At 27.4% G+C, this 18,044-nt stretch overlaps 1 protein-coding gene across 4 annotated transcripts; it reads left to right on the top strand.

Annotated features, from left to right (window-relative positions):
- The first annotated feature begins 1,717 nt into the window (after positions 1–1,717).
- LOC130675627 (DDB1- and CUL4-associated factor 6-like) lies at positions 1,718–17,905 on the top strand. Of its 4 annotated transcripts, none has more exons than XM_057481418.1 (15): positions 1,718–2,223; positions 2,370–2,524; positions 4,293–4,410; positions 4,699–4,877; positions 5,985–6,120; positions 7,722–7,843; positions 7,920–8,088; positions 8,167–8,821; positions 10,087–10,196; positions 10,521–10,619; positions 10,709–10,778; positions 11,799–11,942; positions 12,255–12,516; positions 15,470–15,572; positions 16,021–17,905. In XM_057481418.1, exons 1-15 carry the CDS (start codon positions 2,133–2,135, stop codon positions 16,074–16,076), a joined length of 2,469 nt encoding a protein of 822 aa, XP_057337401.1. In that variant the 5' UTR covers positions 1,718–2,132; the 3' UTR covers positions 16,077–17,905. The 4 variants fall into 4 exon arrangements, with proteins under 4 accessions (XP_057337401.1, XP_057337399.1, XP_057337398.1 ...); XM_057481416.1 differs by having other exon boundaries at positions 7,677–7,843; positions 10,715–10,778; positions 16,021–17,904; XM_057481415.1 differs by having other exon boundaries at positions 1,719–2,223; positions 7,677–7,843; positions 16,021–17,903.
- Positions 17,906–18,044: the final 139 nt, after the last annotated feature.

The following is an 18,044-nucleotide window of genomic DNA, read 5'->3' as shown; positions in this document are numbered from 1 at the left end:
TGTGAATGTAGCAGACATCAGACAAATTTAAAATTATAAATAAATAGAGTAAATAATTTAAAAAATAATATTTACAAAAAATGCACTCATGAATTTTTAAATTTTTTAAATGCGCATTTTTTTTAATTTTAAAAATTAATTATTTACTCTATTTATTTGTAATTTTAAATTTGTCTGATGTCTGCTACACGCACTCATAAATTAGCCGACGTCTAATAATTTTTTTTTAAATGACAAATCATGAAAAAAATTTGTTTAAAAAAAATTACACTTTTTAAATTTTCTACATGCACATTTTTTTTAAATTTCATCATTTTATTTCATTCATTTATTTATTTAAAATTCAAAAAATGTGTGATACTGAAATTAGCTGACGTCTAATAATTTTTGAATTTTTTTTTTAAATGACAAATTATGAAAAAAAGTTGTTCAAAAAAATTTCACTTATAGTTTTTTAAATTTTCTATATGTGCATTTTTTTAGTTTTCTTGTTTTTTTATTGATTTATTGAAAAAAAAAATCCAAAAATTGTTAATTGTTTACTAACTTCAAATGTAACTGACAGGTGGAAATTTTGAAAATTTTTAAATAAATTATAAGTAATAAAAATTTTAAAAAATACATTTTTAGATCAAGGAAAAATTCTCGCGCGCATTTTTTTTTTAATTTAATTATTTTATTTCATTTATTTATTTATTTAAAATTCAAAAAATGTGTGATACTGGAATTAGCTGACGTGTAATAATTTTTGAATTTTTTTTTAAATGTCAAATTATAAAAAAAATTTATTAAAAAAATTACACTTATAGTTTTTTAAATTTTCTACATGTGCATTTTTTAGATTTTTTGTTTTTTTATTGATTTATTGAAAAAAAAATCCAAAAATTATTAATTGTTTGCTTACTTCAAATGTAACTGACAGGAGGGAATTTTTAAATTTTTAAATTAATAAATAAAATGTAAGTAATAAAATACATTTTTAGATCAAGGAAAAATTCTCGCGCGCATTATTTTTAAATTTCATTATTTTATTTCATTTATTCATTTATTTAAAATTATGAGTGTGAATGCAGCTGACAATTGACAATCTTTGAATAAATAAATAAAATGTAGGATAAAAATAAAAAATGCATAATTAAATATTTGAAAAATCAGTACGCGCCTTTTTTTAAATTTCATTATTTTAATTCATATATTTATTCATCCAAAATTATGACTGTGAATGCAGCTAATAATCGGCAATTTTCTAAATTTTTGAATAAATAAATAAAATGCGTATTTAAATATTTGAAAAATCAGTACGCGCCTTTTTCAAAATTTCATTATTTTAATTAATTAATTTATTTATTTAAAATTCACCTTCATTTAAAATTTAAAAAATGTGATACAGAAATTAGCGAAAATAATTTTTGGATGTTCTTATAAACGCCAAATTAAAAAAATTTAAACATTTAAAAAAATTGCACCATTAGTTTTTTAAATTTTCTACACATGCAATTTTTCATTTTTTTTTTTCTGTAATTTATTTCTTGAAAAAAAGAATCCAAAAATTTTTAATTGTCTGTCAACTTCAGGATCAATTTAAAAAAAATATTCAAAAATTATCAGACCTCTGCTAACTTCAGTATCATTCACTCATAACTCAGGATCACCTAAAATTTGACACATCCCTGGCAAAAATGTCTAACTATTGCTCGCTGCACATATTATACATTATTTGTTAATTATTATCATTGTTATCGATGTCCTAATAAATAAAGTTGGTTACAATAATTATTGATTTATATTGTCTGTGAATAATTAAAATTTCAAATATTTAACTGATGTAATTAATGCATTAACGTAAGATTATTAATTTAAATAATAGTGTAAAAATAATATCGCGATGGCGCGAGTGCTTTCGACGACAAACGTCATCATTAAGCACAAAAATTTGCCTGACTTTTTATTCATTCATTTAGTCATTTAGTGTAACGACCTGACTTAGACATCAAATAAAAATCCATTGTTCGTGGACCAGTTTTATTATTTTTCCAACTTTTAAGTTCGGGTGTTAGTAAAAAATCTAAACGTCAGATTTTTATTTTATTAATATAAATTACGTCTGTTGTTTTGTTTTTATTTTTTAAAAAATGAAGAGAACGAAGTCAAATTTTTTTAATGATCTCTACAATCAACCGTACGATTACAATTCAAGAGTTCGACTTTATAACAGCAGTAAAGGTAAAGATTATTTTATTTAATGACTTTAATATAAATTATTATGTTTTTTTATCATATTTCTTTTGTTTGATGTCTGAAAAAATTCAAATGTTCTTGAAAGTTATTTCTGTATTATTAGTCATGACTTTTTTTTTAAATTATTGCAGCGAGTTTAGAGCTGGTGCAGCGAATGTCACTTTTAAAACGTCTTAAAGTACACAATGGATGCGTTAATTCAATATGTTGGAATAATAATGGAGAGTTGATACTCTCTGGAAGTGATGATCAACATCTAGTCCTTACCAATGTTTATAATTATAAGGTAAGTATTCAAAATACCCGCGTAAATTTAAATTTTATTTGTAATTTATTTAAATTCAAATTCAAATTTAAATTTAAATTTAAATTTTAGCGAAACTCAGATCGTCTCTGGTGGAAATTTTCTGAGTTTTCTCTGAAAAACTCAGTTCTAAAGAATTTTCCAGATTTTTTCATAGAAAAGTCAGAAAAATTTCCACCAGAAACTGAAATTATTTAAATGAATTCAAATTCAAATTCTTGATCGTTACCCTGGTGGAAATTTTTCTGACTTTTCTCTGAAAAACTGGAAAATTCTTTAGAACTTTAGAACTGAGTTTTCCAGAGAAAATTCCGAAAAATTTCCACGAGCTCGATTTTTTCTCCGTGTCGATGAAACCAATTTACTTCTGTTCTTTTCAATGACTAAATAATTCTTGAATTTCTGGTCAGAAAATTCAAGAAATTAAAATTTTGAATTTCTGAATTCATTTCAATCAGTAAATAAATTTATGGCCTCGTCTATAATTTAAAAAAATTAAAATCAAAAGTATTAAAATAGTTTCAATTCTTTTCAATGAATTTTCTTATCCAGAGTAATCACGACAAGATTCAGTAAAATTTATCCAAGTGATTTGAAGTTTATTTCGAACACGTGGTAAATTATTTTGCTGGATACTGACCTGGACAGAATGAACTTCTTTAGCTTTTGAATTTAAAAATTTGAAAAAAATTTTAATGCAGTGAAAATTCAGTTAAATTTCTCTACATGTCATTCCGTAAATTTCACGTAATTAATTTATGATTCTGAAGTTAGCAGACAATTAGTCTATTAATTTTCGGATTTTTTTCAACAAATCAATAAAAAAACAAAAACTAAAAAAATGCACATGTAAAAAATTAAAAACTACAGGTGCAATTTTTTCAAATATTTTTTTTTTTATAATTTATTATTTCAAAAAAAATCCAAAAATTATTAGACGGCCAATTTCAGTATCATATTAATTTATGCGTGTCGATGTAGACACCAGACAAATTTAAAACTATAAATAAATAGAGTAAATAATTAAAAAATAAAATTTAAAAAAAATGCACATAAATTTTAAAATTTTTTAAATGCGCATTTTTTTTTTAATTTAATTTTATTAATTATTTACTCTATTTATTAATAATTAAAAATTTGTCTGATGTCTGCTACATCCACCCGCAAATTAGTTTAAAAATCGAAACTGATTTTCTTGATGTAAGAAATTTATTGGTAATTTTTGAATTTAAAAATTTTACAAAAAGTTCAGTCAAGTTTCTATCAAAGTGATCCCAAGTTCAATGCAAATGCAATAAAATTAATTTCAAAATTAAGACCAAAATTTATTGGAGCAAATTTCGGATGAAAGTCATATTTGTGTCGCGATCTGAGTTTCGTGACACAAAAATTTTTTACACGCCAGAAAATCTTAATTTCTAATCGCGAATGGCAGAGTGCAATAAAATAATAAAATATTAATTTTAAATAACCGAAGGTTTAATATTTTTCGCATTAAATTAAAAAAAATTCTAGTAAATGTAAGACGACAAAATAATTGAAATGAAGCTGATAAATAAATGAAATTATAAAGGAAGTTATGGATGGTAAATGTAGTCAAGGTTTAACATTGACCTGCATAAAAAATTTGCGACTTTGCCAAATGGGATAATGAAATTACACTAATGTTCCTTGTGTTACTAATTATACTTATCGTTCTAGAAATTCGTTATGTGTAATAAATAAAAGCATTGTCGTTTTATTTAACCAGGTTTTAAAAGACTACAAAACTAGTCATAGGGCAAATATATTTAGTGCCAAATTTTTGCCAAATAATGGTGATCATCGTATCGTATCCTGTAGTGGAGACGGAATGATTCTATATACAGGTAAAAAAATATATTTTATTATAACGACACTGAATTTACCCGAGGTCTGATAATTTTTGAATTTTTTCAAAGCGACAAATTACAAAAAAAAATATTTTAAAAAATTGCACCTCCAGTTTTTTAAATTTTCTACATGCGTATATTTTTTTTTAAAATTAATTAGTGGAAAAAAATTCAAAAATTGTTAATTGTCTGGTAACCAAGACAATTAATTATAAAAATATTTTACTATCTTGATATTATAAAATAAAAAAAAAATTGTGATTAATATAATAATTTTATTTTTAGACTTAATGAGAACATCTGAGACTTTTCACAATCAATTCACGTGTCACAATGGTACTACTTATGAAATAGCAACTGTTCCTGGTGAACCGCACAGTTTTCTTAGTTGTGGAGAAGACTGTACTGTTAGATATTTTGATCTTCGTGTAAAATCCTCCTGTAATACGCTTAGATGTAAAGAGGTTTGTTATCTTCTGATAAAGTTGATTGTAATTCAATAATTTCATTGATAAATATTAGACTGATTCAAAAAAATCGACTAATTTTGTTTTTCTTTATTATATCGAAAATATTGTTGGAAATGACGAAAAAAAAATACTGTAAAAGTTTAAGCTCTTAATATTAATATAAACAACTGCCGCATCGCGATTTTCTATTTCCCGTTTGAATAACATGGGAAAATTTATTTTTTAAGCTTTGGAATTTTGTAGCTCTTGGTGAAACCAATACTTTTGAAGGTTCAAGACATATTCTTATGGGAAATTTGACGCTCTACAAAAAAGGTCTCTTATAATTTTTCGATATTTTTATTTTTTCAAAAGTAATTCGAAGTTAAAATTAGATTGACGATAAATTTTTACATTTTTTAAATTTTTTGACGCAACCATCAACTTTATCCGAAAATTTTAGAGGTCATTTTTTGTAGAGCATTTCATTTCCTACAACTTATCTCTAAGAAAATTTTCGATATTTCTCATAAGTAGTAAGTTATTTGCAATTAACTGAAAATTTTCTTAAATAATCTAAATTTTGTTGCTTAAAATTAATTATATTAAATTTTCAGTTAATTGCGAATAACTTACGACTTATGAGAAATATCGAAAATTTTCGCTGAGATAAGTTGTAGGAAATAAAATGCTCTACAAAAAATGTCCTCTAAAATTTTCGGATAAAGTTGATGGTTGCGTCAAAAAATTTGAAAAATGTAAAAATCTAATTTTAACTTCGAATTACTTTTGATGAAATAAAAATATCGAAAAATTATAAGAAACCTTTTTTGTAGAGCGTCAAATTTCCCATAAGAATATGTCTTGAACATTCAAAAGTATTGGTCCCACCGAGAGCTACAAAATTCCAAAGCTTAAAAAATAAATTTTCCCATGTTATTTAAACGGGAAATAGAAAATTGCGATGCGGCAGTTGTTTATATTAATATTAAGAGCTCAAACTTTCACAGTATTTTTTTTTTCGTCATTTCCAATAATATTTTCGATATAATGAAGAAAAAAAAAATTAGTCGATTTTTTTTAATCAGTCTAATAAATATACTAATTTTTTTTTTTTATAAGGATATATTAATCTTAAGACAAAGGCCAGTGACTGCCATGTCCATAAATCCTACGATGCCACATTATTTAGCAATTGGATGTTCCGATAGTTCTGTCGGGATTTATGATCGTCGGATGTTGAGCATTGGCGAGAGAAGTATGTTTTTGTTTATGATATTAATTTTTTGTTATTTATATTGCGCACCTCAAGCGCGAAAGCTTAAGATCAAAATTATTTCGACTAATTCACTCACGTTAAATCATCTCTACATTTTTTTTATTTCGATTTATTAGTCCATTGATTTAAATGCCTGTACTTTAGTGAACCCTGTGAAAAATTTATCGAATTGTTACCTATGGAAACAAACGATAAACTGAAGCTTCTCACTATTCTGGATGATCAATCTTTAAGTGGCTCTAAGTCACTGTTTTATTTCTTCAAGAAATGTATAGTAATTATTTCTCAACTTGCCCAGCAGTTATCTTTGTAATTTCCGTTCTTATTTTATTATTTTTGGTGCTGTAATTAACACGAAGCATAAGTCGAATCAACGAAAGTATTTAAAATTATTTCTTATAAATAGGGACAAGATTTTTGACTTATTTTTAAAATGATTAGTTCAAATTTCTGATATTATGGAGAAAATATCGGTCTTATTAAAAAAGTTTTTAAACAAAAGTTGTAGGAAATTTAATTTTCTAAAAAAAATGTCTCTTATGATTTTCTTATACGACCAATATTTTCACTGCAATTCAAAAATTAAGATTCATGATGAATGATTCAAAATTTGATTAATTATGAAAATCTTAATTTTGAAATTACGGCTTTCTTATTAGTCCTAAGAAAAAATTATAAGAGTCATTTTTTTTAGAAAATTAAATTTCCTACAACTTTTGTTTGAAAAATTTTTTAATAAGACCAATATTTTCCCCGTAATATAAAAAATTTCACACCATTAATTATTAATTAATTTTAAATTAACGCAAAAATCCTGACCCTACTTATAAATCACTTGAATAAATAAATTCCATTGGTTTTAAATGAATTATTATTTTAATCCAAGAAGCTAATGCTGTCAATTGTTGCGTATGAATCTTTGGAATTACGATAACTTTAGAAAAATATAATAAATTGGCCTGGTTTTTTTTTATTAGCTTAGTATCTTTTGTCGCAAGAACTCTATGGAAAATCACAATCTAAATCCTTTTTGTTTAATTGTAATTAATAATAAAAAACTTAAAACCGGTAATTCATGAAAAATTTAGCTGCCATTTTTTATTTTTTTTCTCCACTAACTGCTGGCAGCAGCACTAGTGACAGCAGGATTCAAAAATAAAAAGTGACATCTAAGAAAAAAAGGCGCAATATTTAAAAAAAATTTTAAATAACAAAAATTAATGATACTGACGTCAGCCGACGTCTAATGATTTTATGATCTTTTAAAAAATGATAAATTAAAAAAAAAAATTATTTTGAAAAATTGCACTTATAGTTTTTTTTTATTTTTTACATGTGCATATTTTTTTTTTTTTTTTTTTTTATTTGATTTGTTTAAAAAAAGAATCCGAAAATTTTTAATTGCCTACTAACCTCAGGATCATAAAAAAAAAATAAAATATTAATAATTATCATGCGTGATTGAGGTGCGCACTTTATAATTCTCCAACTTTTTTGTTATTTAAATAAAAAAAATAAAAAAATTTTAATTAAAGATTGGACTGATGAAAAAAGTGTAAATTGGACGTCTCCGGTTTCAGTTTTCACAGTACCAGAATTTGAAGGCCATCCATGTAGAATAACGTCCTTGTGTTACAGTCCCGATGGCAATGATGTGCTCGTTAGCTACAGTAGTGATCATATTTATTTATTTAGTGCAAAGGTATCAACTCTAATCCAAATTATTTTCATTACCATCATTTTTTTTTTTAAATTAATCACTTATCCCACATTTTTAGAATCAAGGGAGCGTCTGTTTAAAAAAAGATTCCATGTTTGAGAAGAGTAAAAATAAAAGACCGCCAGTGCGATCTCCCCAGCCTGTCCGTAGATTAAGATTACGGGGAGATTGGTCTGACACTGGTCCAGACGCTCGCCCAGAGCGTGAAGGTGGACGTCGTAGTGGTGGTAAATTGTCTGATTCTTGAATATAAATAAGTAATGATTGTTATGGTTTTTAAAATTAGATTTTAATCCGATCTGTAGAAATAGCACAAGCGCGGCCTATGTTACACACATCGTTGATGCAAAGGATGACCGACGTTCTCAGTAGGATGTTGAATGATCCAGCCACGCGCGCTGCCTTAAGCGGTGACGGGGGTGACAATATCCAAGGAGTCATTGATCAGCATACGGAAAATCAACAAGCGGAAGAATCCAATGAAATAAATGAGGAGAGAAGCAACGAAATGCAAATTATGGACACAGAATCAAATTATCAAGCATTAGTAGAAGACAGCCAAGACAACATGGAAATCAGCGAAGAAAATAATTTCAGTTCAAATCCAGAGTCTTTGGGTGCTAATGAACTTGAACAAAGTTCAAGTATAAATAACTCTGAACCCGTAGACGAAATAAATATAATAAATGACCAGTCTGAACATAATTCTATTTCTATAAATAATGGAACGAATCAAACAGAAAATCTAATTCAGTCGCATGTCTCTCCGCGTTTGCCGCACGATAAAATTGCGAGGAATCAAATAGCGGATGGTGATAATACTCATAGTGATGGAGGCAATGATGAAAATTACAATGACGCTGATGATAATTCGATGACTGTCGACAGTACGAGAGACGAAACTATGATGGAGAATTTGCAGGATCGATTGACTTCGATGAGAGATGGATTTTTAGAAAAGTATTTATTTAGTTTTAATTAATTCCTTCGTTTATTATTTTTTTTTTTTTTATTTACCTTTCGTCCGTTGCGTCAATATTAGAGTGTTTCAAAAAATCGACAGAGTAATCTCTAGACAAAGACCCTGTTAAAATATGAGAGCTTAATATTAATATTTAAGGTGGCGATTCACGATTTTCTATTTTCCATTTAAATAACATGGGAAAAAAAAAATTGTTAAGTTTGGAATTTTATACCTCGGCGATGGCTTATTGAACAGATAAGTTTAGGATATAATTTTGTAGGGAATTAAACGCTCTACCAAAAAAGTCTCTTATCATTTTTTGATAAATCCATCTGTTCAAAAGTTATTGGAGCTCGAAGTCAAGTTAGAGTAAATTTCGAGATCTTTTTACTTTTCCGGCGAAACTATCGGACTTATCACGAAATGTCATAGGACTTTTTTTGTAGACAATTTCATTCCCTACAAATTATCTCTGATAAAGTTTTTCAAAATTCCGCTTTTTTTTCTAGTTATTTTAATTTTAATGACAGTTTTTGAAATCGATCAGAACACTACTTTTTTTAAGAGCTTGACATTAAAATGGAAATAACTAGAAAACAATGCGGAATTTTAAAAAACTTTATCAGAGATAATTTATAGGGAATAAAATTGTCTACAAAAAAGGTCCTATGACATTTCGTGATAAGTCCGATAGTTTCGCCGGAAAAGTAAAAAGATCTCGAAATTTACTCTAACTTGACTTTGAGCTCCAATAACTTTTGAACAGATGGATTTATCAAAAAATGATAAGAGACTTTTTTTGTAGAACGTTTAATTCCCTACAAAATTATATCCTGAACTTATCTGTTCAATAAGCCATCGCCGAGGTATAAAATCCCAAACTTAAAATTTTTTTTTTCCATGTTATTTAAATGGAAAATAGAAAATCGCGAATCGCCACCTTAAATATTAATATTAAGGTCTCATATTTTAACAGAGTCTTTGTCTAGAGATACTCTGTCGATTTTTTGAAACACTCTAGTAAATATTCTATAACTTTTGAACGGATTGACTGATTAGGTCGTTGAGATGGCATTCGAGCGGCTTATTAATTCCTGCAAGAAATGTTTTTTTCAAATAACTTCCAACACTCTATGGATTTAAATTTGTAATCAACTCTAAAACTATAAGCGCGTTGAATGCCACCTCAACTATTAAAATTGAAACATTTGTTCAAGAAATATCGCTAACGAAAAAATTTCAAAAAAATGTATATTTACAGACATGGCAGTGAACCTGCAGTAAGTTTAACTTACTCTGATAAAAGCTCTACTGGTGCAACGATATCCTTAGGCGTAGGAAATGAAGTTGTACGAGACAGTTATCATCCAGGTAATTATAATGTATACTACTGTGACAATAGAAACTCTCGCAGAATTTTTTACGCAGGAAAAAAGAATTTCTTGGTGCAAGAAATTTTTATTTGCCTCGAAAAATTTATCGTACTATGAATTAAAACCAAAAAATTTCTTGGAATAAGAATAAATTTTTTTAGAGTAAGAAGAAATTTATCATCCTAAGAAAATTATTGTTTTCAATTTATAATACAAAAAATTTCTTGCGATTTTTGAAAACCGAACCGAAATCTATGAAAATGTTCGTTGTCACCCGAATATATGTGTAAAATTTATTAACAATGAAATAATAATTTCTTAGGACCATCCGGCAGTCAAAGTTTAAATTCTAAACTAGTTACAACCACGATACCATCAAGTAGTTACGATAATAAGTCAATATTTAATAATAAATACGATCGTAAGTTAACTATATATTAGCTTTGATTTTTGAACACAATAATAAAGTGTTAAATAGATTAAGAATTTGATATTTATAATGTTTATAAGATGTAGAAGTAGAGGAAGAAGACGTTTACACCGATAGTGATGATGAAGAAACGGAAATGTCAAAAAAAAGGTAATAAAATCTTATTCTATAGATCTATTTATGATACAGTCCGCGTCACTTGGATAGCTTCACCTATTTTTTTCAATATCTGATTCATCATCAAATCTTTTCTTCCTTCCGTAAATCATAAAAGTAATAGTTACATCCATCAGGCCCATCTAAATTAAATTTTATTTCATCTGAAAAAATTACTTGTAGCCATTTATCTATCCAACTCATATGTTCTTTTACAATTAAAAGTCCTGCTGATGTGTGTTTTTGATTCAAAGCCGATTTCTTCTTCAATTTCATTCTCTTTAGATGCTTTGCCCGTCTTATCACTCTCGTTACAGTTGAAATAGATGCTGCTGTTCCAACTTCTCCCGCTATTTGCCTCACAGTCTTAATGGAATTAGATGCCGCGCGAATTATCATTCGACGTTCCCTTGGCGTTGTTGCGAATTTCGTTCGACCTTTATAATTTTTTCCGTAGTTTTCATTGTTTTTCACGAAATTATTAATAACTTTAGCACTTCTATTCACTCTTCTAGCGATTTCATGATGAGAAAAAGTTTTGATTAAGTAAAAAATTAATTTTATTAATTTCTTCAATACTTAACATTTTATTGCGCCCCATTTTATATAGTAACGAATTTTGGTGTTTTAAATCGATTTTAATTTATTCACTACGCTATAAAATTGCAACATAATAATACGAAAATGAAACGTATTAGTTCCTTTGCGCAATAAATTTGACTGAGACTATCCATGTGACGAACTGCCGACCAGTGGCATATCCCCCTCACGATATCCTCGCTTTGTTTCTCGAACACTAACAACATATCTCGTTCTGTCTTAAATAAGTAACATAAAATATACAGATAATTTTATAAATCAGCTAGTAAAGAATCAGTTATTGAAAAAAATAGGTGAGGCTATCCAAGTGCCGTGGACTGTATAATCAAAGTAATACTAAAACAATAAAATATTAAAAATCATGAGCAACTGAGGTGCACTTTGTGATTTTCCACCATTTTTTTTTTATTATAGAAGAGAAATAAATCCAATTGAGGCGGAAATGGATGAGGCTGTGGCAAACGCACGTGCTTCGTTAGGCTGTGATCAATCATATGACGTAGACGCATCCAAAGAATTTCATGTAAGACAAAAATACATGGGTCACCGCAATGCTAGGTATGGCTGTTTATTTTATTTCAAACACTTTTTTATATTAATTTCAATACAAGAAACCTCGAATAGACTACAGTCAATATTTGACACAACACTCAGTGCGTTAAGTCATAAAAAAAAAACTTAGTCACGATAAACTACTCATCAGTTTAATGGTAACCCTTAGTAAGAAATATAATGTAACATCAACAACAACTGGACAAATACACTTAAAATTTAGATATTATTGGTAAAAACCTCCCGAGTGGACTGGGCAATTTAGAATCAGCCCATCCAATAAATCTGATCGCTTGTCCTTCCCTCGTTTGACTCTAGTTTCTTTAGGACTATGATCAAAGAAGCAAATTTTTGGGGCAACGATTTCGTCATGTCGGGCAGTGACTGCGGTCATGTTTTCATTTGGGAACGAGAGACAGCGAAACTTTGTATGCTCCTAGAAGCTGATCAGCATGTTGTCAATTGTCTTCAACCACATCCATATTTACCGATGCTTGCAACCTCGGGAATTGATTATGATGTTAAGCTCTGGGCGCCAGTAAATGAAGAGGCGCATTTTGATACGAGTTTTGCAGAAGATGTAAGTTTATAATATAGAAAGTAAATTTATATCTAGTTATCATGGCCGTCAGTGTACTCTATCGGCTTGTTTAGGAAATAACCCATACCATAAATTGCTACTTTTTGGACTTGCTACATAAATAACTATGAAATTTTCCGTTTATAATTAATATTTTTTTTATATAAAAGAGTATAAATACCGGTTTTGGACACTAGGCCTAAAGTGGACACTCAACATTTTCTTTTAACCCTTCAGCACCCGCGTTAGAACAACGTAAAACATTACCCGCGTGATGAGAAAAAGTCTCACACTTCGGCGCATCGTAAATTTTAAGTTAAATAAAACAAAAATATTATGCACTCTCCCAGTTATGACGTAATTATAATTTATTTGAATATTTCGCTTGTTTTTATTTTTAAATTTTCTATAATGTACTTTTTTTTAACTTTATAATTTTGTAAGTAATGGCAGATGTAACGGCTGAAAAAAATGGCGGTAATTGTCGAAAAGATTCGGAACTGTCCGAACTGAGCCGAACCGTATTCATTTTTACGTCTTACTTTACTCGCGTGATGAGAAAAAGTCTCATGGCTTTTTAAAAATATTTTTTATCGTCCTGAGGCACGTGTTCTTTTTACTTGAAAAGAAAAAAACGAAATTCTCCACGTATTTTTTCATTAAAAAGAAGCTTTTTATGAGGCGTCTGATAAAATTTAATTTTTACCGACCACCCTAATGTGTACTCTGGTGGAAATTTTTCGGACTTCTGTCTGAAAAACTCAGTTCTAGAGTTCTAAATACTTTTTCAGAGTTCTAAAGACTTTTTCAGACAAAAGTCCAAAAAATTTCCACCAGGGTATGTTTTACAGTATTTAACAAAAAGATTAATTAACTAATTATTAGTATTCAAAAAATGATCAAAATAAGCGAACCTAAATTTTTTAAAAGCTTGTATTCCATGAATTAAAAACGAGTTTTCATATATTGTTGATCTAAATTTTGGTATTCTTAAGTAATCTTGCCTAATATCTCTCCTGCGTAACAAACGAGCAAAAACTCTAATTTTGATCTAAATAATTTATTGAAGTTCAAATGAATTTCTTTACAAAATAGGCAAGTATTAAAAACGTATCTCCTAGTTAAAGTCTAGTTTTTAACTTTAACCAACCTAATCTTTTATAATACGCACTGACATGTTCAAACTTAGCTATTTTACAAATTAATCTAACACACGCATTCAGTTTCCTTTGTAATTTAAGTTGTAAACTATTTGTAATATTAGTAAAAGTTGCAGCACGATAATGAAAATTTGGAAAAATCAGTGTCGTTACTAATTTTATTCGCATCTGCTCATTAAATATTGTAAGAAGATTCAATATGGTTTGGGCATTGTGAGGGCCACTTTTTGAAGGCATACCAGTATCTTATACATCATGTGAAATCGGTATTATACTCGATGTCACTGGATGTATACAATAGTTTGTGTAATTATTGCACGAAGAAAAGCGCCGTTAGATGTCTAAAGTCAGCGTCATGCAGTCAGAGTTATAAAAATAATTTGACTTAAGTATTTTAAAAAAAAGTTTATACTCTACAAAATTAGATACTTTGTTTGATACTATTCACTTAAAAAAACTTAACTCAATAAAGAAAAGTCATCTTTGGTGTTATGTCGTATTAAGGAGGTTCATCGGATAATCACTTTTTTTACAATATCTTTCAATTTTTAAATACAAATACTTTGAAGTGTCCTGTATACGTAGGAATTTTTTAAAATAGTCCTTGCGGTACTATATTTCGAAATATTAACAATTAAAAATCGTACATTTAACATGCATTCCCTGTGTTGACCGTAGTTAGAGTGAGAATTTTATTAAATAACAATCATACTTTTTTTACAACATTTTTTTAAAAGTTGAAAATTATTAATTCAATTTATAACAAGTAATTTTTTTCAATAAAAACATAAACGAGCGGTATTCATTTTTTTGTAATTAATTTTTAAAGTTTGTTACTTTTAATGATTTTCAAAATTTCTCCCATAACCTGACAAGTGAGAGATAGTGACTTGGCAACGTTGCAGTGCGCGGGAAGTTTAAAACACAAGTAGAAACCCAACAGATTTAAATAATTATAAAAACTTTACGGATATAGGTTAAACATAAGATTACCGTATAGGGAAGGGTAAATATATATTATATTTAAAATAATAAAAGGTATAAATTATAAATAACTGCAATACAAATATTTATTATTTGTTATCTCCAACTATGTATAACCTCGAAATTATTCAAAACACTTTCTACAACACATGCTCAAGGGGAAAAATATTCTAAGTTAGAATGCAACGTAGCCAAGTCTGAGAAAAGACGCAATAGGATCATTTTTATACTTCTACGCATATAAGAGGATGCAGAAAAGTGTACTGTATCTCAACCACTCCATATTGTACTTAAAATGTTCTACACGAGAGAAATCATTCTAAAAGTTGCGAACTACTGCTACTGATGAACCTCCTTAATTAATAGAGATATGTAAGGTTATAAAATTCAGCTGACGTTGTCTTGATCTACACATGCGTGTGCTGATTAATTAATTGCGCATGCGCAGTCCAGAGATTTTGGTCATGTTAATAAGGCAGCTCAATTCAAAGTGACGTCATAAGAGAGAAAGCTGATTAGTTATTGGTTTGAATTATTGAGTAGGGATAGACTCCGCCCATTTCACTTAAATTCAGTGGTTTAATATAAAAATGAGTGATTTAATATATATATTAAACCACTCTTGTGACCAATCAGAAAGAACTGTATTTAAATATAAAATTTTATGAGGCTTTTAGCCAGTTATCGGCCTATTCTTCAGCATGAGTTACATAAAATTTTTAAACGTCAAACAATTATAAATATGATTAATTATCTATTCATTTATGTAATGTATTAATAATATTATTAATCCCCCTTATTTTTTGTAGCTTCAAAAACGGAATGCGGTTATGCTTGAAGAGACCAAAGACACAATCACAGTACCAGCTGTATTTATGATAAGGATGTTGGCTTGCCTAAACCAAATTCGAGGTAGCGACAGTTGATGATTGTCAATAATAAATTGTAAACATACTAATACTATTTATGGATTTATTCTACAAAGTGCTTTCTGTATTTACTGACATGTCGTTGGCTTTGTTGAATAAATATTTTTTACTACAGAATGCTTTACTAGTATAATTAGCAAGATATTAATCCATCTAATAAGTCTTCAAAGATTATTTATTTTTGTGTTGAAATAACCCAGTTTACATACTTCTATAATATTAGAATACATATTTTTTATTGAATTTATAAATCATAGTAATTACTAATACAATAAAATATCATTTTAATTGCATTCTATTTAATAATACCATTGAAAGTATTTTTTTTTTAGATTAATATTTAAAAATATTGCGTCCATGTCATTAACGTCTTTTTACTCATGTCATGTTATGTAATTTTTTTTTTTATAGAAAATTTAAATTGTTTATAGGACGTGGTCGAAGGAGAAGAAGTGGTAACGAAGCCGACGAATTAAGAGGAGGATAGAAAAAAATTATTTTTTTATTTTTTTGTTGTGATATTTCCTCAAAGTTTTTAATAATTTATATGATATAATTATTGACAACGCTATTTTTCAGGTAGATATTTAAATTATCGCATAATTCACTGATTTATTAAAAAATATATATAGTCAAAAAATAATGTATGGATATCAGGATATTTTTAAACCTTTTCGTACACAGAAAAAAAGGATTTTTTGGTGCAAAAAAATTTTCATTATGAAATAAAGACGAAAATTTTCTTAGGACTAGAAAAAATTTCTTGGCTCAAGAGAATTTTTTTCTCACAATAAATTTACTTCCCGAGGTGTGTAATATACTATTTTGAGTGAGAAAAATTTTTCATTAGGAAATAGAGACAAAAATTTTCCTATGGCTAAAAAAAATTTCATGGCTCAAGAAAATTTTTTCTTGCCTCAAAAAGTTTTTTCTTGACTCAAGAAAAATTTTTCAGTATGAACCACAAACGAAAATTTTTTTAGGAATAGAAAAAATTTCTTGGTGCAAGAAATTTCTTGGCTCAAGAAATTTTTTTCTTGCCTCAAAAAGTTTTTTCTTGACTCAAGGAAAATTTTTTATTATGAAATTAAGACAAATATTTTTTTTTAGGACTAGAATAAATTCTTGACGCAAGCAATTTCTTAGATCAAGAAAATTTCACACTAAAAAATTTTATCTTGTCTCAAAAAGTTTTTTCTTGACTCAAGAAAAATTTCTCATGAACTAAAGACGAAAATTTTTTTAGGACTAAAATAAATTTCTTAGTGCAAGAAATTTTTTGGATCATGAAAATTTTTTCTTGCCTCAAAAAGTTTTTTCTTGACTCAAGAAATTTTTTTTATAATGAAATTAAGACAAATATTTTTTTCAGTGCTAGAATAAATTTCTTAACGCAAGAAATTTCTTAGGTCAAGAAAATTTCACACTAAAAAATTTGATCTTGCCTCAAAAAGTTTTTTCTTGACTGAAGAAAAATTTCTCATTACGAACTAAAGACGAAAATTTTTTTAGGGCTAAAATAAATTTCTTAGTGCAAGAAATTTCTTGGCTCAAGAAAATTTTTTATTGCCTCAAAAAGTTTTTTCTTGACTCAAGAAAATTTTTTCATTATGAAATTAAGACAAAAATTTTCTTAGAACTAGAAAAAATTTCTTGCCTCAAGAAAACTTTTTCTCGCCTCAAGAAATTTTTTTTAAATTCAAAATGCAAAAAATTTCTTAGGACAAGTAAAAGTTTTCTTGAGGCGAGTAAAAATTTTTTCGCGCCGAAAAATTCTTTTTTTCTGTGTACTAATATCGGATAATTTGCATTTTATCAATTTATCTTGTTTTGGAATGTTATATAGTTTAGTGTAATAATTGAATTGCAGCATTGCTTGATTTATTCGTTTAGTATAAATTTCATACAATATACATGACAAAATTTATAATCATGCTCAATTAATTTCATTGATTATTTTTTATCTACTAAAACTCGTGCCTTAAAAAAAAACTTGTGCATCTTGTTGTACCATAGACAATACAATAAAAAATTGTTTTGATATTTACAATAAAAACAATAATATTTAAAGAATCAGTGAAAGAAGTTTTGTATTGAAAATCAAATCTTACTTTAAAAGTGAAAAAAATAACGCAATAAATTTAGAGTGCAATATTTAGATTGAAGTACGTAGGTATTAATTAGTTGTAATGAATTAACAGTTATCTGTAATATCTATTATATTTTTTAAAGCATAAGTTTTAACGCAAAAGCTATACCTTGATAGTTATTTTTTGAAGTTAAATCCATTAAAAATGTATGAAAATGAATGTAAGAAATTTTATTGTAGTTTTTTTTTTGTATTAAAAATTTAAATAATAAATCGAAATATATTTAATTAAAAGTTTATTGCAGGTTTTTTTTTGCTTGCCCAATTTACTTTTGCATATAGTCTTGTTCTACTGAATTGTTAAAT

Source organism: Microplitis mediator, chromosome 10, assembly GCF_029852145.1.
Source record: "Microplitis mediator isolate UGA2020A chromosome 10, iyMicMedi2.1, whole genome shotgun sequence".
In the NCBI taxonomy this organism is placed as follows: Eukaryota; Metazoa; Arthropoda; class Insecta; order Hymenoptera; family Braconidae; genus Microplitis; species Microplitis mediator.
This window is presented reverse-complemented; position numbering and strand designations above follow the sequence as displayed.

Excerpts from the sequence above, each read along its gene's own strand:
- LOC130675627 (XM_057481415.1), top strand. The coding sequence starts at position 2,133 with ATGAAGAGAACGAAGTCAAATTTTTTTAATGATCTCTACAATCAACCG. Across the intron at positions 8,822-10,086 it reads AGAGATGGATTTTTAGAAAA|ACATGGCAGTGAACCTGCAG; the intron begins GTATTTATTTAG and ends GTATATTTACAG. Across the intron at positions 15,573-16,020 it reads TTGCCTAAACCAAATTCGAG|GACGTGGTCGAAGGAGAAGA; the intron begins GTAGCGACAGTT and ends AATTGTTTATAG.